Source organism: Aquarana catesbeiana, linkage group LG10 (assembly GCF_042186555.1).
Source record: "Aquarana catesbeiana isolate 2022-GZ linkage group LG10, ASM4218655v1, whole genome shotgun sequence".
Classification (NCBI taxonomy): Eukaryota; Metazoa; Chordata; class Amphibia; order Anura; family Ranidae; genus Aquarana; species Aquarana catesbeiana.
Window position 1 is genome coordinate 145,823,896 of NC_133333.1, and position 23,839 is coordinate 145,847,734.

At 42.2% G+C, this 23,839-nt stretch overlaps 1 protein-coding gene across 1 annotated transcript in view; it reads right to left on the reverse strand.

The window, feature by feature from the left end:
- Nucleotides 1–23,839, reverse strand: part of KDELR1 (KDEL endoplasmic reticulum protein retention receptor 1) — a 75,769-nt gene that overhangs the window by 25,235 nt on the left and 26,695 nt on the right. Inside the window, exon 2 of the mRNA XM_073602754.1 lies at nt 1,405–1,505. Within this exon, the coding sequence (XP_073458855.1) occupies nt 1,405–1,505 (101 nt within the window). The remainder of the gene's footprint in view (nt 1–1,404; nt 1,506–23,839) is intronic.

A 23,839-nucleotide genomic window follows, 5' to 3' on the forward strand; every position in this document is an offset into this window, starting at 1 on the left:
TGACATATGTATAAAAGTTTCACATTAAGGAGGTGTTTTTTCTTTTACAATATTTATTCTATTTGATACGGTTTCTTTATTGCTGTTATATCTACAGCTCGTTGATCAGATCCAATGTTCCGTGTGCTGTAGATCAGAATTTTTTTTTTTCAGGTGTTCCCCTCGAGATCTCAAACTTTTTGCCAAGGGTTCCCTGAAGGCAAAAAAGTTGAGAAACACTGTACTAGCAAGTGAATGGTTAGAGCCCCTGTCAGGTTTGTTTCTCTTGTGCAATATATGAATGAGGTAAATAAACATCCAGTAAAGTATAACACTAAAACGTTATATATAAATAAATAAAGTCCATGTGAATAAGTGAGTGAAGAAATCTTCTTAAAAACAAATTGAAAGAGATCCAACACCAACAGTGATAAAAAAATCCTTCTGTGAGGAGTTTATATCACTGTTGGTGTTGGATCTCTTTCAATGGGTTTTTAAGATTTCTTCACTCACCTATTCAAGTGGACTTTATTTAAATAACATTTTAGTGTTAGGCCCCTTTCACCCGGGTGGACCATTCAGGTCCGGCTGTCAGTTTTTTAGGCGGACCTGACGGGCGCTCCTTACAGGTCTATGGAGCAACGGATGTCAGCAGTGACATGTCCTGCTGACATCCGACCCGCTCCGATCCACTAAAATGTGACGGATGGAAACCCTATTTTTCCATCTGTCTGGCGGATCGGATGAAAATGGACTCTACGTTCCATCTTCATCCGATCCCTAATAGAGGAGAGTGGCGCTCTGACAGGTCGGTCCCTGCACAGTGGTCAGAGACAGACCTGTCATCTACCTGCTCACCGGGGATCGACGGAACGATCCCCTGCTGAGCAAAGCGGAGCCCGGAAACTGACACGTCTGTGTGAAAGGGCCCTTATACTTTACTGGATGTTTATTCAACTCATTCATATATTGCACAAGTGCAGCTTTGTTTTTCTTGTAATTACATTTACTATGGTTATATCACATGGTTGAGTTACTGCTCTGCAGAAATTATTTTGGACACAATACTGGCACTAGCACGGTTTCTGAATATGAGTTACAAGTTTGTTTCTCTGCCTATATCCAGTTGAGGAGATTTCCCTGCACTTCCTGTCCCAAAGGGACAGTGATAGAAAATTTCTCCAAAGTGAGGGGAATGGGTGACTTTCCCCACCTCCTGCTCAAGTGACAACAGTAAACTTTTACTTTCTGATTTCTCATGACTTCCTGTACAGTGGAATATGTTGACTAGCACAAATAGTGTAACCCTTCCCTGCTATATTCAAGACAAAAAGGAAAAAAAAAAAGTATGGGGTTCAAACACACTTTAATCCATTTTAAATACACACATGGAAAATGAATTGTAATAGGTGAGATATCTATTACCTTCATGGAGGTATTATAGAAGGAGATATAGTTAGTAAACAGATCTAGGTATCGAGCAGTGAATACAACAGCAAACAGGATTTGACTCTTCCCAGAGATACCTGAAATAAAAAAAAGTAAAAGATAAAAAAGTGAGGTCATTTCCAGCTCTACATATATTATCATTTTATATTGAAAGAAACACCAAATCACATATGCAAAAGTACAACAAATCCGTATTATCCTCTAACTGCAGTGATTTTGCTCAGCGTAATAAAAAGGAATAAAAATCTTTTGTACTTTATGGATCTTCCACATTAATTCTGTTTGCCCAACACAGAATATATTTTAGATCACTGTCAGGATGAAAGCTTTTATATGTGCTTTGCGGATTTCACGCAGACAAGAAAAAAAAAAAAAAAAAAAAAAAAAGCTTTACTAATGCTTTCATGTTTAAGAACATTTCTTTAATATCTGAAATAAAATGCAACAACCTGTCTGTCAATATAAATTTCAATTAAGACTCCTTGAAAATATTTCACTTTGTTAGTAGTGCGATCCTCTTTATCAAAGCATCTTTAGTGTTAATATCCCAAGAGCCTCCTCTTCTGCAGTTTCCTGCCCGAATACGGCCTGCGCATTTAATGGCTCGCAATACATCGATCATTATTCTGAGAACGTGTCACGAATGCCTGACTGTAAGGCATAACTAATTTATAACAAAGTACTTTCACTAAGGAGTGCATAGATCAGACAACCTGATATATGAAAAACCAACGGGCAACGATTAAAGGCAAACATCTAAGACATCTGTTTTACCTGTCAAACGATTTACATTTATTATCCATCTGGTCCTTAGATTTACAGCCAGGAGACGGATACCACTTCCTCTGCTGCAATGGGACAGCTAAGAAGCAGCATAAGACTGATGATGTTATCTCTCTGCTCACTCCTGCTGTAAGCTTGTTCCTTTCAGCATATCTGCATGCGGTTCCCCTGATATTGCCCCTACCTCTCCCAAGATGATAACCAAGACAAAAACCAAATACTTGCAATGTTTATTAAAAAAATAATTTATTAAAGCGTAGCTAAACCCAAAGACAAAAATTGATAGTATTTCAGCTTAGTTTTCTTTTTTTTCTCTTTATTTTAACCTGATTATCCTGCCATTAACACATTAGACATACGAAGTAGCATTGTCACCCTAGGACAGTGGTCTTCAAACTGCATCCCTTCCCTTGCCTTTATCCGGTCCTTGAGGCACTACTTACTGACACCAACAATGGGGGAATAATCCTTGCCGCTGACACCAACAATGGAGCACTATTCCCCCCATTGATACCAAACAATGGAGCACTATTCCTCCCACTGACACTAATAATGGGGCACTATTTCTCCCACTAACACCACCAAAAGGGGCAAAATTCTTTCCACTGACACCAACAATCAAGCACAGTTCCTCCCACTGACGCCAATGATGAGGCACTATTCCTTCCTCTTACACCAATGATGGGGCACTATTCCTTACACCGGTACCCAACGATGGAGCACAATTCCTCTCACTGACACCAACGATGGGGCACTATTCCTCACACTGACACCAACGATGGGGCATTATTCCTCACACTGACACCAATGATGGGGCATTATTCCTCACACTGACACCAACGATGGGGCACTATTCCTCACACTGAAACCAATGATGGGGCACTATTCTCACACTAAAGATGTGGCGCTGTTTACTCCCACACACACCAAGACATTTTCTACTCCCACAGTCAGCCCCCTAAAGTCTGAAGGACAGTAAACTGGACCCTTGTTTAGAAAGTTTGGAAACAAAGAACATAGCAACATAGTCAGGTTGAAAAAACACACAAGTCCATCCAGCTCAACCAATTTTTCAAAACTATTAACCTATTAACAGTCCAGAGGTAGAATATTAGAGGAAATTATCAGCTGAGAAGATTTCTGGCTGGCTGAGCAGCTATGTGTTTTTTTTTACACTTGTTGAACAGATATAACAAAACCCTTTCAATGGTATATGCAAACATGATGCAGCTAGTATCAAACCGGCAAAACCAGTCAGGCGGATCTCCTCACCTCCTAGAGCAACCACCTGGCAGGCCCTGGAGACTTTACAGACGACGTCACGTCCTGATATGTACATGCCTTAAGTTATCCTGTATACCGCTTACTACTGTATATATATATATATATATATATATATATATATATATATATATATATATATATATATATATATATATATATATATATATATATATATATATATAATGCATATAATGGAGGGTTCTAGAGATTGGACAAAAATGTTCATCTCTATTTGATAGTGTCATGGTGACACTGTGTGGGAACTTTACAGCTTCCACATTTTGCACTGCACAGTCTGGATAGTTAGCTGTGTGCATGCAGTCTTGTTCCCCATGGCTAAGCACTGGGGGGGGGGGGGCACATTGGGGGTGTGGCTTGGTGGGAGCCCAGGCTGAGGTTGTCTCTTCCACCATCATACCACATGCATGGATGTGCGGCATCGGGGATTCCTTCCTTCCTCTGCCCGCATGCAGAGCCAGTCCAGTCTTGCTGACCAAGCCCAAATGAAAGCCCAAGGGAGACCAAGACTGGACAGCAATGTCACCAATGCTTCGCATTGCTGTCCAGTCTTGGTCTCCCTTAGGCTTTCACTGGTTAGCGATTGAGTGTTTTCACTTTTCCAAATCATTTGTTTCACGGTTATATATAGGCATTAAAGATTGATGCTTAACATGCAAATTTTATTACCTTATTCATAGATTTTATGTTGTATTCCTCCTGAAGAAGCCTTCAGTAGCTGCGAAACATGTTGAAGATGATCGTGCACTGATGAAATTGAATACTCTTAGACCCCTTTCACACTGAGGCGTTTTTCAGGCGCTTTTGGGCTAAAAATAGCACCTGTACAGCACCTGAAAAATGCCTCCCCTGCAGTCCCAGTGTGAAAGTCCGAGTACTTTCACACTGGGGCGCTGCGCTGGCAGGACGTTAAAAAAAGTCCTGCAAACAGCATCTTTGGGGCGGTGGTGAATACACCGCTCCTCCACTGTTCCTGCCTATTGAAATGAATGGGCATTGCTGCCAAAGCGCCTGCAAATCGATTCGGCAGCGGCGCTTTACGGTCGCATTTAACCCTTTATTTGGCCGCTAGCGGGGGTTAAAAGAGCCCCGCTAACGGCTGAATAGTGCAGCTAAAACGACGGTATAGCACCGCTAAAACTAGCAGCGTTTTACCATCAACGCCCGCCCCAGTGTGAAAGCAGCCTCAATGTCCACCATGGAGTGTAATTGAGTACCAGTGTAATGCACAACTTTTTTAAATGCAATCATTGTATATGGATACTATTTTTTTAATTACCGTATGTACCAATAAAATTCTTATGTTTTACCTGATGACTAATCTGTCTAGGGTACCGAGAGTTCATTTTTTGTTCCCCTAACCGCTTTGGAGACTTCTCTTGGGGAGTTGTCTCCTTACATCCCATTATTCTCTATTGTCATTTGGATGATGGTACCCCTTAATATTTTTTAAATACTTATCCTTTTGGAGGGTTTTCTATTACGGAGACTTAAACCGCACTCCCTCGGCATATATAGCCATGTTTGCTATTCAAATCATTTACTATGGAATATGGTCTGTGTAGTTCATTTGTGGGTAGTCCCCCATGCCAGATGCAGGTGGTGATTTGTTATCATAACTCTTATACAATATTTTTCATCCTTTTTGTATTATTCAATTTATTATTATTAAAGGATTGGTACTTTTATGATTAGCCGATGCAATTTGGTGTGTTGATATACAGTACATGATTAATATTTAGTCTAGTAGGCAGGGTTAGAGTCTTGGCCAGGTTTTTACTTTCCTTTGTATTGATGTCATAGTTGAATACCGATGACTCCTCTGCCTATTTACTTCTGCATATGTTCAGGTATTATATAGAGGGACCTTGAGGACTTTTTAATTCAGAGGTTGCAAACATTTTAATTGGCTGGGCATTTTGTATTGTTTGCTTCTGCACATACTGTCCAGTAACAGCCACTACAGCACACATTATTTTTATTATGAGTATTTATATTGCACTGACAATTTACGCAGCACTTTACATATTTTGCATTCACATCAGTCCCTGCCCTCCAAGAGCTTTCTTTTTTTCTTTTAAGATGAAGGTTTTTGCATAAATTAATAACACTGACCACTGTAACGTCCAGTACACACTATAAGAAACTCAGACGAACGATCGTCCGGTTTTCCTTGATGTTTCATAGCAACAAAGGCATTTTTTTGTGGTTTCTGATCATGCGCAGTCTTTCGTATTATTCTTGTATGAAAATAGTACACATAAAACGAAAATCCTTAGTTCTGTTCATGTCCGAGAAAAATTTTGAAGTTTGTCTCTTGGGAAATTTAAAATTGGAAAGTCTGAATCGTATGTCGAAAGTTGTGTATACACTATACGAAAACCAAACAATCGCTCCTCGTACCGAATTTTTCTTCTGATTTTCTCATAGTGTGTAACCCCCACTTAAAGGTTTTTTTTTTTTTTTTTTTTTTTAAATAACAAACATGTCATGCTTACCTCCACTGTGCAGTTCGTTTTGCACAGAGTGGCCCCGATCCTCATCTTCTGGGGTCCCCCAACGGCGCTCGCGGCTCCTCCTTTCATCGGTAAACCCCCTCGGAGAAGCGCTCTTACCGCCGGGTTACCGTGCCGGCAGGCTCCCAAGTCCAGCATTTACGTGCATAGACACAGAATGCTGGACTCGCGCCCCGCCCCTCGCGTCATTGAATTTGATTGACAGCAGCAGGAGCCAATGGCTGCACTGCTATCAATCTATCCAATCAAGAGCCGAGAACCCGGGCCAGAGAGGTAGAGCACGCCTCTGGCGGGGGAACGAATGGGCTCAGGTGAGTAAAACAGGGGGGGGTTAGGAGCTGCTCAATGACAAAAGTTTTTTCACCTTTAAGGTGAAAAAACACGAGGGTTTACAACCCCTTTAAGAAATCCTTGTCAGTGGTAAATGGTAGGGTTGCACCGATACCGTTTTTTTATCAGTATACGAGTACCGATACTTTTGGTCAAGTACTCGCCGATACCGAATACTGATACTTTGTGGTGCGATTTGTGTCAACAAAAAATTGGAGCAAATCGTACTGCAAAGAATCGCATGTGAATTCAGTGTGTGTGTGTGTGTGTGTGTGTGTGTGTGTATATAGAAGCGCCATCTAGGGGGCAGTTTGGAGCTCACAAAATTCAGCAGAGAGAGCGCTGTTCCAGTAAGTAGGTAGAGACAGATTAGAAGTTCAAAGCAACAATCATTTACTGGAAAACTGAACAGATTGATGACATTAGGTAAATGGATCCAAAGCCCATGCAGGGAGATGGTAGTGTGCCATGAGGCACTGTGACTCACGGTTCTGTAGTTTACTCTGCTGACCCTGGTGAAATGAACGGCTGCCTCTAATCCTGGAGCTCCTGCGGGCAGGCAGTGAGTCCAATGGAGCCCGGATCAATGGACGGAGCCGGCAACAGCCGACACACCCGGAAATGACAGCTGCGGTCAGGGCTTGTCACCGCCGGCCAGGGGAAATGCCAGGAGCGGGTGGAAGTGCTCCACTATGGAAACAGTAATGTGCAGACAACCAACGAGGATGTACATCGATCCGGCATCCATTGGGCTCACCCCCCCAGGAGCTTCAGTTTTCCAGTAAATGATCGCCGCTTTAAACTTCTAACCTGTCTCTACCTACTTAATGGAACAGCGCTCTCTCTGCTGAATTTTAGGAGTTCTAAACTGCCCACTTATATGGCGCTTCTATACACACACACACAAACAGGAGAGGTGGGGAAAATTGCATGAGATTCGGACAGGAATCGCACCATGTTCCTATTCAAATTGCATGTGATTTCTTGCAGTGCAATTTGCACCCATTCACTTTGTATTGACGCAAATCGCACCTCAAAGTATCGGTTTCGGGAGCATTTGGGCGAATACCGATACTTGCTCAAATGCCTGGTATTAGCACCAATACCGATAAAGGTATAGGTGCATCCCAGGTAAATGGCTTATCTCAACCATCCAAATGCTAGACAGCTTGATCTCTTAAAGGAAGTAAAAGAAGAAAAAAAAAAAAGAAACAGATCTACTGGCCAAGTCACCAGGTTAAAATTCGAAAAAAAAAAAAAAAAATTAATGCAGCCACCACAAGTTTAAGTAAAGGTAATGCTTTTTTTTTGTTTTGTAGATAGATTACAATACCTGTCAGGTTTGTATTGCTGTCTTTGCCTTTGTTAAAGGAGATTTTCCCTCTTTATTAGTCCTGTATACCATTAGCAACGAAAATGAAAGTAAAAGAAAATCACAAATTTTGGGTTGTCACCTGAGATAGCCGAGGGAAAACCTTCCAATAGAGACACTAGTTCTGGTGACCAGATGACAACGAAGGATTCCCTCACTTCCTGATCTGGCTATGGGACAGGAAGTGAGGGGAAATCTCCCCAATGGGACACAAATGGCAACAATAAACCTTACGGGGGTTATATTCTCCCCTTAGCCTATACAAGGTTGAAAAAAAAAAATACACTGAATTGCTGCTATTGGGTTAGGCAGATATAAAAGGACACTAATAATACAATAATGTAATAATTAATATATCATTTAAGGTATTTTATTAAATGGAAACGATGTAGGTACCTAATTCTGACTTTTTAACACCTACAGTATGTAGGCTTCCTGACACCAAGAATGGGATCATGTAACTAAAACAAGGTGGTTCCACAACTTTTACACATCCTGTTCTTGGACAGCATCCATCTACATCAGCCCCTTTCTCAAACCAGGGTTCCTCCAGAGGTTGCTTGGGGTTTCTTTGGCAACAAGCAAATGTTGCCTCTCAGATGTGCAATTAATGATAACAATGATCTTTTCAGCTGTAAGGAACATGCTCCCTGGTCACCATTACAGTACTAATGTACCCTGAGCTTTAGATATAATTATTAGCAGGGGTTCCCTGAGACCCGAAAGTTAGTTCAAGGATTCCTCCAGGTTAAAAGGTTTAGAAAGCCTTATCTACACATCCCACATTCCATGATGTATGGATTAGAGTGGGAACCTGTCAACCACAGGCAGGTGACAGGTAAATCGCATGGACCTGCAAGTGCTCCTCCTCCCCCCATAATGATTGGCAGAGCAGCGCAGAGAAGGAATTTGTTTAGGTGTCTTGCCGCCTGATTTCTCAAGCTGGGAAACATTCAAAGCCAATTCTAGGCAGAGGGATTCCCCGCCTTACAGCATGCCCCCGTCATGTGTTGGCTGTTGAGTGGCAAATGCCTTTGCCAATTAGGATTTGCTGTTGGCTAGTTCAACCTCTTGTAGCCCTAAGTGCATTGATCCCCACTGGCCCTCCTCTCCAGTTCTTTCAAGTGGGTTACATTGTGTGATGAGAGGATGACTGGCTGGGTTTAGAGCACTAGAACAGGTAGCTGTGCCACAGCAGCCCTCCTGACCCTCCAGTACTGTGCCCTCCAGACCCCTGTAGCATTCCTCCAGACCCCCCTGTATCATGCCCTCCAGACAATCTTGCGCTGTATCCTCCAGTATCAGGCCCTCCTGACCCCCCTGTACTGTGCCTTCCTGACCCCCCTGTACCATGCCCTCCAGACCTCCTTGCCCTGTACCCTCCAGACCCCCCTGTGCAGTGCCCTCCAGATCCCCCTGTGCAGTGCCCTCCAGATCCCCCTGTGCAGTGCCCTCCAGATCCCCCTGTGCAGTGCCCTCCAGATCCCCCTGTGCAGTGCCCTCCAGATCCCCCTGTGCAGTGCCCTCCAGATCCCCCTGTGCAGTGCCCTCCAGATCCACCTGTGCAGTGCCCTCCAGATCCACCTGTGCAGTGCCCTCCAGACCCCCCCTGTACCATGTCCTCCAGACGCCCTTTAACATGCCCTCCAGACCCCCCTGTGCCCGTGCCCTCCAGACTCCCCTGTACTGTGCTTCCTGACCCCCCCCCCCTTTACATTGCCCTGCTGACCCCTTGTCCTTTGCCCTGTAGATGCCATGTTCTCTGCCTTGCTAGTCTCTCTCCTGCTCACCCCTGTCATCTGCCCTACTGATCTCTGAATACTGCCCTACATCCTACTGACCTCTGTATACTGCCCTACCCACTACTGACCTTTGGGGGCTTGATAGTTATCTTGAAAAAAAAAAAAAAGGCAGCATCACCCCGACGATTTTTGATCTCTTCTATGATGTCATGGTAGATCTCCACCTCTTAAAGGTTGTCTACCCCTTGATTAGAGTGTCTGTGCTATCTGTGTGGATATAAATGCGGAATATCTTCTCAACGCTCATTGGAACTGAAGAAGTGGCTTGGAGAAGCTACAAAACATCTTCAACATTACAGAACAAGTCCAGTTAAATGTGACTAACTACTACTAGCTATATCATGACCTTGATAAATGAGAACCTTCACAGAGATAATAAGGGATGTGCTCTGAATGTGAACACAGGATTACGGCCAAAGAGAAGACTCTGGCCAGCATAAGGATTTGGTGGCAATACAGTCACCTGCACAAGATAAATATCAGGATGAACATTAGAAGTAGTTAGCATGTAAGCCGTGTCGTCTGTGTGAATTTCAATGTCCACTTTGCATATCTGACTCTGGAGTACCATTTGTACTAGGATTCAGGCGTTGTGTATATAGGCCGAAGAACAGAAAAAACTGCTTCTTCCTGTGCAATGCAATGCAATGCTGGGATATACACACATCTGGGACTAAGGACAGACAATCGTGCTGGGCTACTAAACACATCTTAATGGATTTTGCTACAAACGAAAAATAAAAATAATGTTTACCAGCAAACTAAAATTAGCATAGCCACACTTCGTTGACATTTTCTAAAACATTGCAGTGTTGTTTCCTTTAGATTCCATTCACATTGGTAACCCATAATTTAACTGCACCTAATTATATTTTCCCAGGCACAGCCCAAAACCAACTTTCTAACCCACACGAGTCCAGGCATCTGAGTGCTTAAAGCACTGAAATTTAGTAAAATATTTTTTATTTGCTACAGCTTGCCTGGAATAAAGTGTTATGTGTTGCAGGCTGATGGTTCCTGAAGAAATCTTCTCTCCAGTGATGCCCGGTCCTCTTCACAGAGCTGCAGAGGTAATAGCTTCAGGTCTAATGCCGCGTACACACGATCGGATTTTCCGACGGGAAATGCCGGATGTGAACTTGTTGGCGATAAGTCCGACCGTGTGTATGCTCCACCGGACAATTGTTGTCGGACTTTTTGTTGGCTAGCATGTTCTCAAATTTTCCGCCAACAAATGCTTGTTGTCGGACTTTCCGAGCGTGTGTACACAAGTCCGTCAGACAAAAGTCCAAAGTACAAACAAGCATGTTCGGAAGCAGAAGCGGTCGGTCTTGTAAACTAGCGCTCGTAATGGAGAATAAACATTAGTGACGTGACAAATTATGAAATCTCCAAATGCAGTGCACATTCTCTTCTTTTTCAATGGGATAATAATGAACCTGCTTTGCTGGCGATACTGATGGAGTTATTGCAAACAAATTTTCAAAGTCTTTTTTTTTTTCTAGTGATATCAAGAATAATATTATTATGTTTTTTTTTTTTTATTATTGGAGCAAGTTACCACAACACCATTATCTACTAGTTTATAAGATCAAAGATACAACTATGTTGGTGTCCCTTGTCAATTTTACATTGTATTTTTTAAAACTGCCTACTCCCAAACTGTCATTTGTAAAACACATAGCCAAGTTATTCTACAGAATTTTTTTAATTGTGCATTATAAAAAAAAAAAAAAAGAAAAAAATAGACATGCTATATGCCAATAGAACTTAACCAAAAAGTGCATTTTATGCATCCAAAAATACAGAAAATATACCTAATAAAATCATTATTCATCCAAAAAAAAAAAAATGTCAAAGCAATAACTCCAAGGCCAATAATAAATAACACATTATCTCCTTCAATTCCGCAACATGTCTGGTTGACGAACAGCCGTTCAGAAACTAACTGAAAAGTGTTAAATAAAAGAAGAAAAGCGCGAATCAACGCTCACCAAACTTCTACTAACACGAAATTAGGAGAAGGAGCCCAAAGGGTGGACGAGTTTGAGCCAACACCCTTCTGACAAAATTCCACGGTTTTGTTGTCGGAAAGTCCGATCGTGTGTACGAGGCATAACAGTACATTGAAGAAAGTCCCAACGAGCACCTACCACTTTCTGTCCTCTCCTTCATTGACAAAAATCCTTACATTGTTTTCATAGACTGTAACATGTTCTATGAATGGAGAAGAGGATTTTGTCATTCATCTGCCCTCCTCCCCACCCAAGAATGTGTTACATTCTGTAAAAACAATGTAAAGACTTTGGGCAATGGAGGAGAAGACAACACCCATCAGAGACTTCAATATACTTCAATGATAGACCCAAAGCTATTAACCCCTGCAGCACTCAGAAACGTAGTTCTGTGAAGAGGACCAGACATCACTGGAGAGAAAATGATTACAGGATTCATCAGCCTGCAGGATGTGGGATACACTTTTACAGGTAAGTTAAAGGTGACAGCAACTGTCAAAAAACTCAACTTCAGCTTTAACAAATTCTATCTAGCCAGCATCAACTAATTTGAATCCCATCATGCTTAAGCCTTTTTCTGACACTTGTTGCTTACAAGTTAAAATCAGTGTTATTTGCTGGAAAATTACTTATAATCCCCAACACAGATATAATTTTTTTTGTAGCGACAGTAGAGAATAAAATGGCGATCGTTGCAATATTTTATGTCACACTGTATTTACGCAGCTGTCTTTCAAATGCAATTTTTTTGGAAGAAATACAATTTCATGAATTAAAAAAAAAAAAAAATCAGCCCAATTTTTTTGCATAGTGTAAAAGATGTTACGCCAAGTAAATAGATGCCCAGCATGTCATGCTTTAAAATTGCACACACTCTTGGAACGGCGACAAAATACAGTACTTAAAAATCTTCATAGGCGACGCTTTAAAAAAATTCTACAGGTTACTTGTTTAGAGTTACAGAAAAGGTCCAGTGCTAGCATTATTGCTCTCGCTCTAACGATCGCTTCGATACCTCACATGTGTGGTTTGAACACTGTTTACATTTGCAGGCGCGGCTTACGTATGCGTAGCATATGCGTGTGAGCACGGATGGATGGGGCGCTTAAAATTTATTTTATTTTTTTCTTATTTATTTTAAATTTTGTTTTATTTTTACACTGTCCCTTTAAATTTTTTTTATTTTTGATCATTTTTATTGCTGTCACAAGGAATGTAAAAAGCCGATTAAAGCCAATTCCGGAATTGTTTGGGTCCCCGGCCAGCCAGCGGATATGCTGGCTGGCCCTTCGGGCCTCCTGGTTGGGGGGGGGGGGGGTGGGGGGGAGGGTCCCCTCCCACTGCTTGTAATAACAGCCGAGTGTTATTACAAAAAAGCCGACCGTCGACTCTATAAAAAACGGTACCGGCAGCTGCAGGCATTACCCCGGTACAACACCTTGAAGGCCGCATATTTGTGTTACGTCGGCATGAAGGGGTTAAATAAGGAGCAAGATAGGGCAATAAATGACCCCCAAAAAAAATGCATAAACCTGGTTTTTAACTACTTCTTAAATGCAGTTGTATGCCCTGGAAGAAAAAAATAAAAACAAAAAAACATGTAAGGCAAAGGCATAATGAGCTAGTATGCACCGCATACTAGCTCATTATGAAACACTTACCTTAGAATGAAGCTCCCGCACTGCCTCCAGGTCACCGCTGAGGGAGCTGACATGTTCCCTTGGCGTTTCTTACGGGTTTGCGGCTCCGGCATTGTGAGTGGCCGGAGCTGCAATGATGTCACTCCCCATGCGTGCGGGAGTCCCCGTTCCGGCAAGGAGCTCTGAATTTCCAGCAGCATCCGCCGGACCTTCAGAATGCATGTGCCGCTGACGTCAGCGGCTGCATGTAAGGTGAATATCTCCTAAACCGTATAGGTTTAGGAGATATTCATTTTACCTACAGGTAAGCCTTATTATAAGCTTACCTGTAGATAAAAATGTGCAAGCGGGGTATACAACCTCTTTACAACTGTTGCTTTTTTAGAGGTAATCTCCAGGCTCAACTTTCTTTTGCTCCCAGGAATCGGCTGAGATTCGAACCATGTATGGGCAGGTTGAATGTAACAAATTGATCGATCAATCAACTTGGGTACAACTAGTATGCTGGGTTTTACTTGCGATTATTTCTAGCAGCTGCTATAGCCGCTAGAAATGAACAATTTTTTCTCTCGGTGGGGGCGGCTTGCCTCATCCCCACACCAGGAGAAGACAATGGCCCGGCAGGAGGGATTCCCACATCAACACCGTCGTTGTGTTGATGGGGGAATTGAGCAAATTTCTTTCCTGCAATCCGTGGTTGCAGGAAAGAAGTTCGCTCCATGTATCTCTGGCCTTAGTGGGTGGACATGGGTGGTGGACATGGGTGGTGACAGACCAGGGGATCCACTCAATAAGTCCACCCATCACAGAAAGTCTTCTAAAAACTATAGGAGGCAAGCACAAGACTTGTCACACTCATGGAAATAGAGCAGCCTAACAAGGGTTCTTTGTAGTTAGTTTACTGCAAAGATAAGGGAAGAAACCCACAAAGGACACGAGTAACAAATAAGAATAAACATGCTTTTTCTTCTTGCATTCTATCTGCTTAGCCTGGAGTTAAGATTTAAAATTCTTGGGAGCTGTAAACAGGAAGATGGGATGTCGTGCATGAGTGTGTTGATTAGGTGTAAGCATGCTTGTTTGTATGTGTAGTTATGGGTAATCATCAAACACAGAGGAATCATGGATAAAAAAATTAAGTGGTACATCGAGTGAGCTCATTTTTTTTAATTTTTATTTTTTACAGTGGGGACGGAAAGTATTCAGACCCCCTTACATTTTTCACTCTTTGTTATATTGCAGCCATTTGCTAAAATCATTTAAGTTCATTTTGTTCCTCATTAATGTACACACAGCACCCCATATTGACAGAAAAACACAGAATTGTTGACATTTTTGCAGATTTATTAAAAAAGAAAAACTGAAATATCACATGGTCGTAAGTATTCGGACCCTTTGCTGTGACACATATATTTAACTCAGGTGCTGTCCATTTCTTCTGATTATCCTTGAGATGGTTCTACACCTTCATTTGCGTCCAGCTGTGTTTGATTATACTGATTGGACTTGATTAGGAAAGCCACACACCTGTCTATATAAGACCTTACAGCTCACAGTGCATGTCAGAGCAAAATGAGAATCATGAGGTCAAAAGGAACTGCCTGAAGAGCTCAGAGACAGAATTGTGGCAAGGCACAGATCTGGCCAAGGTTACAAAAAAATTTCTGCTGCACTTAAGGTTCCTAAGAGCACAGTGGCCTCCATAATCCTTAAATGGAAGATGTTTGGGACGCCCAGAACCCTTCCTAGAGCTGGCCGTCTGGGGTATCGGGGGAGAAGAGCCTTGGTGAGAGAGGTAACGAAGTCGGTGCTTTATGGCAGAGTGGCCTCTCCTCAGTGCAAGACACATGAAAGCCCGCATGGAGTTTGCTAAAAAAAACACCTGAAGGACTCCAAGATGGTGAGAAATAAGATTCTTTGGTCTGATGATACCAAGATAGAACTTTTTGGCCTTAATTCTAAGCGGTATGTGTGGAGAAAACCAGGCACTGCTCATCACCTGTCCAATACAGTCCCAACAGTGAAGCACGGTGGTGGCAGCATCATGCTGTGGGGGTGTTTTTCAGCTGCAGGGACAGGACGACTGGTTGCAATCGAGGGAAAGATTAATGCGGCCAAGTACAGGGATATCCTGGACGAAAACCTTCTCCAGAGTGCTCAGGACCTCAGACTGGACTGAAGGTTTACCTTCCAACAAGACAATGACCCTAAGCACACAGCTAAAATAAAGGAGTGGCTTCACAACAACACCGTGACTGTTCTTGAATGGCCCAGCCAGAGCCCTGACTTAAACTCAATTGAGCATCTCTGGAGAGATCTAAAAATGGCTGTCTACCAACGTTTACCATTCAACCTGACAGAACTGGAGAGGATCTGCAAGGAGGAATGGCAGAGGATCCCCAAATCCAGGCGTGAAAACCTTGTTGCATCTTTCCCAAAAAGACTCATGGCTGTATTAGATCAAAGGGGTGCTTCTACTAAATACTGAGCAAAGGGTCTGAATACTTAGGACCATGTGATATTTCAGTTTTTCTGTTTTAATAAATCTGCAAAAATGTCAACAATTCTGTGTTTTTCCGTCAATATGGGGTGCCGTGTGCACATTAATGAGGAAAAAAAATGAACTTAAATGATTTTAGCAAATGGCTGCAATATAACAAAGAGTGAAAAATTTAAGGGGGTCTGAATACTTTCCATCCCCACTGTACATCTTTGGTCTCTGTTTAATAAGACGTTATCTAGAGTACCTTTAAAATTGAATTCCAGATATGTTTTTTTTCTTTTGCATAGTTACATTGGACCAGCTTTCTCCTGGTGAGGTTCCCTCTAAATAAAGATCTATATTGGGGAATCAGAACCTCCTTCCTTCTGCTGGGGTTCCTTCTGTATATAGATCTATATTAGGGAATCACAACCTCCTTTCTCCTGCTTGGGTTCCCTATATATATATATATAGATCTATGTCGGGGAATCAGAACCTCCTTCCTCCTGCGGTGGTTCCTTCAATATATAGATTTATATTGGAGAATCAGAACCTCCTTCCTCCTGTTGGGGTTCCCTCTATATATAGACCTATATTGGGGAATCAGAACCTCATTCCTCATGCTTTGGTTCCTTCTATTTATAGATCTATATTGGGGAATCAGAACCTCCTTCCTACTGCGGTGGTTCCTTCTATATATAGTTCCATATTGGAGAATCAGAACCTCCTTCCTCCTGTTGAGGTCCCTTCTATATATAGATATATATTGGGGAATCAAAACCTTCTTCCTCCTGCTGGGGTTCCTTCTATATAAAGATCTATATTGGGGAATCAGAACCTTCTTCCTCCTGCTGGTGTTCCCGCTATATAAAGATCTATATTGGGGAATCAGAACCTCAAAATGCAAAAATGTGCCACTACTGTGAAACCTTCCAGAAGTGTCAGGGGCTGCACTTGACCACCACCAATATAATTGAACCAGGACCTCATTCCTACTGCTGGAAATCCTTCTAGTGATGCGCCCCAGAATTTTACCTGCTTTCTTTGCTGTCAGGTCACACTTTTATTTTACAACTATCTGAACTGCGCACCCCAGATATTTTTTTTTTTTTACTGTAGTTCTGACCCCAGAAGGCTAAAAGAAAACACATCAATATTGTGCTATACACGGCACTGAGATATAAAATGAGCACAAAGGTTTTTAAAGCTGCACGGCAGGACCCCATAAAAAGGAAATCAATATCGGCTACAAATTGCATATGCTGAAATCATAGCACCGCTCATGTTTTCTTGAAGGTAGGCATTTGTTTTTTTCTTTCCAAGCCAGGATAACAAGGTCTTACGTTACACAATATACACATTGTAAAATTCCAAAGTCTGCATCATAATTATTTGTTCCTGTGCCAGTTTCAGTGTGCCGCTCTCTCTTCCTCACTCTGCCCATTTATAGGCACTGTTCTATATCTCATATATAAAATAAATGAGTACATTTAGCACCAAATTAAGCTCTAATAACTTGTTAAAGCGGTAGTAAACTCTGATGATGATGCAACATTTAAACAATATGTAAATCCAGCTAGTTGTTTGCAATCAACAAGCCACAAACACTATGCTCCAAAATGTTTCTTACTCTCATAAATAAGTCGTTTGTAAACGCTCCCTCTTGCTGTTAGCCGCCGCCATTGCTACTCTGGTCTTCCACGTCTGTCTAGTACTTTATTTCTGCCCTCAGTAGCTTTCCCTGGCCATAATCCCACGCATGCGCATTACTTGCCGTATCCAAGCCTGGTCTTCGTTTCCGGTTACCACGGAAACCTTGTGCAGCAAACTGGAGCCGATCCTATTGCTGCCTTACTCCAGAATGCGGAAGGAGTATCGCGGGATCTCGGGGCTGACGCAGACACTAGGAAACGACGCAGCCCAGCATAGACCGAGTATTCTACCGGTAGCATAAGCTTGCCGGAAAGTTAGGGCTAACAGCGCATGCGCTGGTGACGTAATTCAAAAGAAAAAGAAAGCTTAATCGTAAAGCAAGCAGGTAAGAAGAGATCAAACATTGGAACATAATAGTTTAACCTGCAATTGTTAATTTAAAGGAAAGTGAGCATAATGGGGCAACCGCTTTAAGCTATATATATATATACAAACACACACACACACACACACACACACACATGAAAATGTGATATGGTAATAAAAAAAAAAAAAAAAAATGGTGAAACTGATTCCATACTGTGCACAGTCAGGTGCTTTATATCCTTGATTGGTCAGCAATATTCACCAGGAAAGGGGAAGGGGATCAAATACATTCTCACTCTTCTGGGGAAAAGGATTGCTTGACTAAGCAATTTTACCTTATCAATTTCTTGTAATTCCTTGTTGTCTTCTGACCCTCAAAGTACCCAAAACAATGTGGTGACAGTTGCCCTATCCATCAACTTACGCAAGTGCTAAACATCAGGTCTGCACAGAGAAGTGTCAGATTATTACCCAAGTGCCATACGATGGTGCTGAACACAAGGTGTGAACAGAGGAGTGTTAGAGACTATTACCCAAGTGCCATACATATTTGTTGAACAAAAAGGTCTTCACAGAGATGTGTCAAAGAGCAATATCTAAGTGCTACGTTTTAATGACGAACACAAAGTTTGCATAGAGATATGTCAGAGACTATTACCCAAGTGCCATATGTTAGTGCCGAATACAAGGTCTGCTAAGAGGTTTGATAGAGCTTATTACTAGGGATGCACCGAAATTTCAGCCACCGAAACATATCGGCTGAAAATGGCCCTTTCGGCAAAAAGCCGAAAGAGAATTCTTGCCGATACTGGCGCCGAAAATCACGCATGTGCAGTAGAGGCGGCAGATCCAGCGGGTGACGTCACTCATTGTGTGGGCGGTGTGCACGTTCCTCACGGTTAAGATGCCGCAACGCCGCACTCGTAAGCACGTTCCCTGCTGAGACGCTGGCACCTTCCCCGTGGACGCTTCTTGTGCTTGTGAGATGCTGCTGGGAAGCGAGAGACGGTGCTGGGAAGCGAGAGACGGCTTCATAGAGGGCTGCACATAGCATACTCAAGTACAAGAGTGGGCACTGTCACTCCTGGATGGCTACCATTACTTTTCGCCGGTGAGCATTGCTGCTTTTGCCTTCTTAAACTGACAGAAACAAACTAGTCATTTTATTTCTTGATTATTTTATTATAATACTAGTACTGACCATTTAAAATGACTGTGTGTCTGCACTGCAGTACATCTGATCTGACTTGTAGCAAAAAAAATTATATAATTGAACTGACTGAGTGATTAAATATGATTTGAAATGTAATGTAATGGATTGCAAATTGAAAGCTATTTTTTTTTTTTAGCTATTCTGTAATATAGTATAAAATTCATGTGCTTGCTGTTATTGAATGTGTCACTTTGACATCGTAGTATAAGTTATACAGTACTGACATGACAACAAGTTTCACATATAATATATTAGGGGTGCAACGGATCAAAAAACATACGGCTCGGATCAGCAGTCACGGTTCGGATCATTTTCGGATCAACAAAAAAAAAATCTCCCCCACTGTAATATCCACGTGATCTCCCCCACTGTAATAATATATTAGCAGGGTATTGGCAGAGTATTGGCAGGGTATTGGCAGGGTATTGGCAGGGTATTGGCAGGGCATTGCAGAGTATTGGCAGGGTATTGCAGAGTATGGCAGGGTATTGGCAGAGTATTGCAGAGTATTGGCGGGGTATTGGCAGGGCATTGCAGAGTATTGGCAGGGCACTGCAGGGTATTGGCAGGGCATTGCAGAGTATTGGCACTGCTGCCATCTGATCTCTCGCCTCCACTGTACAGATCAGTACACAGAGGGGAGAGAGGAACAGGCATCATGACATGACGCTGGTTTGTGTACAAGTGATCGCTCCGTCATTTGACGGAGCGATCACGTGGTAAACGGCCGCCGGGTGTCCCAAGATGGCCGCCGCTCCAGAGCTCCTAGGCCGAAGCCGCGTCCTTTCCTAAGGCCGAGGCGGCGGCGCGCATCGCGGAGCGCATGTGTGCCGATCCCAACAGGCTGAACCGTTCGGATCACGGATTGGTGACGATCCGCTGCACCCCTAGTCTGCAGTGTGGAAATGTTTTAAAGTTTCTGATAAAGACCCCAAATTTGCAATTTGTACTCTTTGCTCAACAGAAATTTCAAGAGGGGGTACAGTGCCAAAGAATTTTTCAACAACAGGTTTGATATACCACCTGAAAACATGTCATCCAGTTCAGCATTCTGATTACAAAAAAACAGCGCCACTTTCAAAAAGTGCCTCAGGCTTAACACCATCTATGGCCACAGTGTTTGAAAAGGTTAAAAAATATGCAAGTGACAGTCCCAAAGCTCATGCCATTACAGCTAAAATTATGGAATTTATTGCATTAGACGACCAGCCATTCTCTGTTGTGGAGGACATTGGATTCCGTAGGCTCATGCAACATATTGAGCCACGTTACTCACTACCAAGCAGACGCTACTTTGCAGATACCAGTCTACATGAATTGTTTAGCAGTGTTAGAAAACACATTCAGGTGATCATGACTACCGACATCATACCAATCAGTTTTACTACGGACATTTGGAGTTCAGATGTAAGTCCAACGAGCATGCTCAGCCTGACAGCACAGTGGATAGATGACAAATTTCAACTGCAAAACATCCTACTTAACGCACGTGAGTTTGTTGGATCACATACTGCAGCAGCAATATCTGATGCTTTAAAAACCATGCTTGACACTTGGCACATTGAGAAGTCTAAAGTGCATTTGATTGTCTGAGATAATGCGCAGAACATGGCAAAGGCAACGGAGAACAGTGAAATTCAAAGCATACTGTGCATGGCACACACGCTACAATTGGCTGTGAATGAAGGATTGCTGAGTCAGCGCACCATATCTGATATCGTATCAAAAGGAAGAAAAATTGTGGGTCACTTTAAGCATTCTCCGCTTGCTTATTACAGATTACAAGCTTTGCAGATGCAGTTTGGAATGGCACCGAAAGGACTGTAGCAAGATGTAGCCACTCATTGGAACAGCAACTACTATATGCTACAAAGTCTTTTTGAACAAAAGCGTGTTTTAGCTGCATACATTGCAGATTACGAGCTGCCAGCAACACTGAGTGCACATCAGTGGACGTTAGCTGAAAATAGTTTGTCTCTTCTATCTCCATTTGAACAGTTAACAAAAGAAATAAGCTCAGCTAATGCTTCCATTGCTGAAGTTATCCCCTTGATTGCTGCACTGAAGCGTCTGCTTGGAAAAGAGGCAGAAACAGACCGTGGCGTAAAAACGGCTAAAACCACACTACTGGAGGCCGTTACCAACCCTCTGTACTGCATTGCAACAGTTCTAGATCCTCGATTAAATAGCATTACTTTAATGTGGTGAAAAAGCAGCGTGCACGGGAAATGATACTGGCACAAATGGAGGTGGTGGAAGCATCTAGTGAAGGAATTTCGAGGTGTCGCACAGAGGAAAGTGAGAAACGGTTGCATACAAGTGAAGAGGAACATACTCCCTCCATATGATATGTTTGAAGAAATTTTACACAAATGCATCCCAATCCATAGTGGTGCCACAACAAGTGCAGTTACCCAACAGCTGGACATTTATTTAGCTGAACAGCCTATTGCCAGAAGCAACAATCCCCTTGAGTACTGGTGCATCAACAAAGAACGTTTTCCCTTGCTTGCACAGATTGCACGCAGATATTTATCTGCCCCAAGCACCAGTACAGAGAGTGAGAGACTATTCAGTCTAGCATCTCATATTCTTGATGAGAAGAGAAACCGTCTCTCCTGTGAGAAAGCTGAACAGCTTTTGTTCTTAAAGCGAAAGCTGACACTTTTACTGAAATGGATTTAAAAATCCGTAGCATAGACCAATTAATTTACCATGTTGAACATAGTAAATGAATTGGCATTGGACTGTGCTATTGGACAATTGGAACATACAACATAGTATGACTGACTACCTAGTATGTTCCAATTGTCTAGTTGTGCCATTTGTTGGTTGTTCATTGTAGTTCTTCTACAGTTTTTTGCACTTCAATTTAAGAGAGAACTCCAGCTTTTGAACTACTGTACCATAGTTTGTTGCTGTTGGGCCAAACTATGTCTCTCTCTAAGCTGTCAGCCCGCTGCATGTGCAAATGCAAAACTGTATGTTCTGTATCTGTGGCTGTCTACATACTACAGTACTATACCGCACTATGTTCCGGGTATGGGCGGTGACCATTACTTGCTGTGATTGGCTGAGCACCGCTGCTGTAGACTGGTCTGTGTTCCACTTCCAGGATGTCTCCGCCCATACCCGGGGCTGGAACACAGTGTGGTCGATTGTATGACTATGTATCATTCTAACCTGCAGCTAAATACATACACTTTTACATCGCACATCCAGCCGCAGACACCTTAGGGAGAGCACTTGGGGAAAAAAACTACTAGTTCTCATTTAAAGTTGAAAGAAAATAATAAAATAAAAATGTTACTATAGCATAGCACTGTACTATGTTATATTTACAGAAACTGTGAAACAGAAAAATGGCCTTCTGCCATATTTCTGTTATGGTTAGTTGAGAGGGTTGTTCTTTAAAGTACTACTTACTTATACATAGTTTGTTCTGTTGTTGGGCCAAACTATGTCATTGTCTCTCCCTAAGCTGTCAGCCCGCTGCATGTGCAAAACTGTATCTGTGGCTGTCTACATACTACAGTACCGCACTGTGTTCCGGGTATGGGCGGTGACTTCCATACACACAGACTAGTCTACATTGCTTGCTGTGATTGGCTGAGCACCGCTGCTGTAGTCTGTGTTCCAGGATGTCTTCGCCCATACCCGGGGCCGGAACATAGTGCGGTCTACTGTATGACTATGTATGTAACCCGCAGCTACATACATACACTTATCGCAAATCCAGCCGCTGACACCTTAGGGAGTGAGAACTGAATTACTAGTTCTGATGTAAGTTGGAAATTAATAAAATATAAAAAAGTCAGTCTTCGGCATTTTTATATTATTATTATATTAATATTCATTATTATTATTAATATTATAAATTATTATTTATTTTATTTTTTTATGCCTGTTTTATTTGGTATGGTGGTGCAATGTGCACTGACTGCAGTCTTATTTTATTTTATTTTTATTTATGTCCACTGTCCAATTTTATGTGGGTTACTTTTTATTAAAGTACTTTTTGACATTACTGGATTGTAGTATTCTTTTCTTCATAAAATTAATGATTAAGTTGAATATAATTAATATAACGAATACGGATGTAACACAATTTTGTATATCCAATAATTTTTTTGGGTAATATATAAAAAAAGCCTATTTCAGTTTCGGTGCTGTTTCAGTATCAGTTTCGGTTTTCGGGATCAAGGAAGATTTATTTTCGGTATCGGTTTCGGCACCAAAAAACCCATTCAGTGCATCCCTACTTATTACCAAAGAGCCATATGTTAGTGGTGAACACAAGGTCTGCACAAAGTAAGTCAAAGACTAATACCCAAGTGCTATACATCGGTGTTATACTAAACACAAGCACTTCACAGAGGTATGTCAGAAACTACCCAAAGGCTATACATTGCTGCTGCATACAAGGTCTTCACAGAGGTGTTTCAAAGACCTATACCCAAGTGCCATACAATGGTGCTGAATGCAAGCTATTATTATTATTATACAGGATTTATATAGCGCTGACAGTTTACGCATCGCTTTACAACATTAGGGCAGACAGTACAATTACAATACAATTCAATACAGGAGGAATCAGAGGGCCCTGCTCTTTAACCTCCCTGGCGGTTTTCCCGAGTGTGGCTCGGGGTTAAAATTCAGGACCATTAGCGGTAACCCCGAGCCACACTCGGGATTACATCGCAGGATCCTGGTGTGGTATAATTACCTTGTCCCCGGGATCCTGCGATGTCCCCCGCTGTGTCCGTGGGCTCAGTCTTCCTCCGAAGCCTCTCTGTGCCAGGCTCTGTTCCCTGCGAGCGGCGTGACACACGGGGGCGGAGCCTGGCGGCAAATTCAAAAAAGTGTAAAATCATAACACATACAGTACTGTAATCTTACAGATTACAGTACTGTGTGAAATTATTTCACACCCCTTT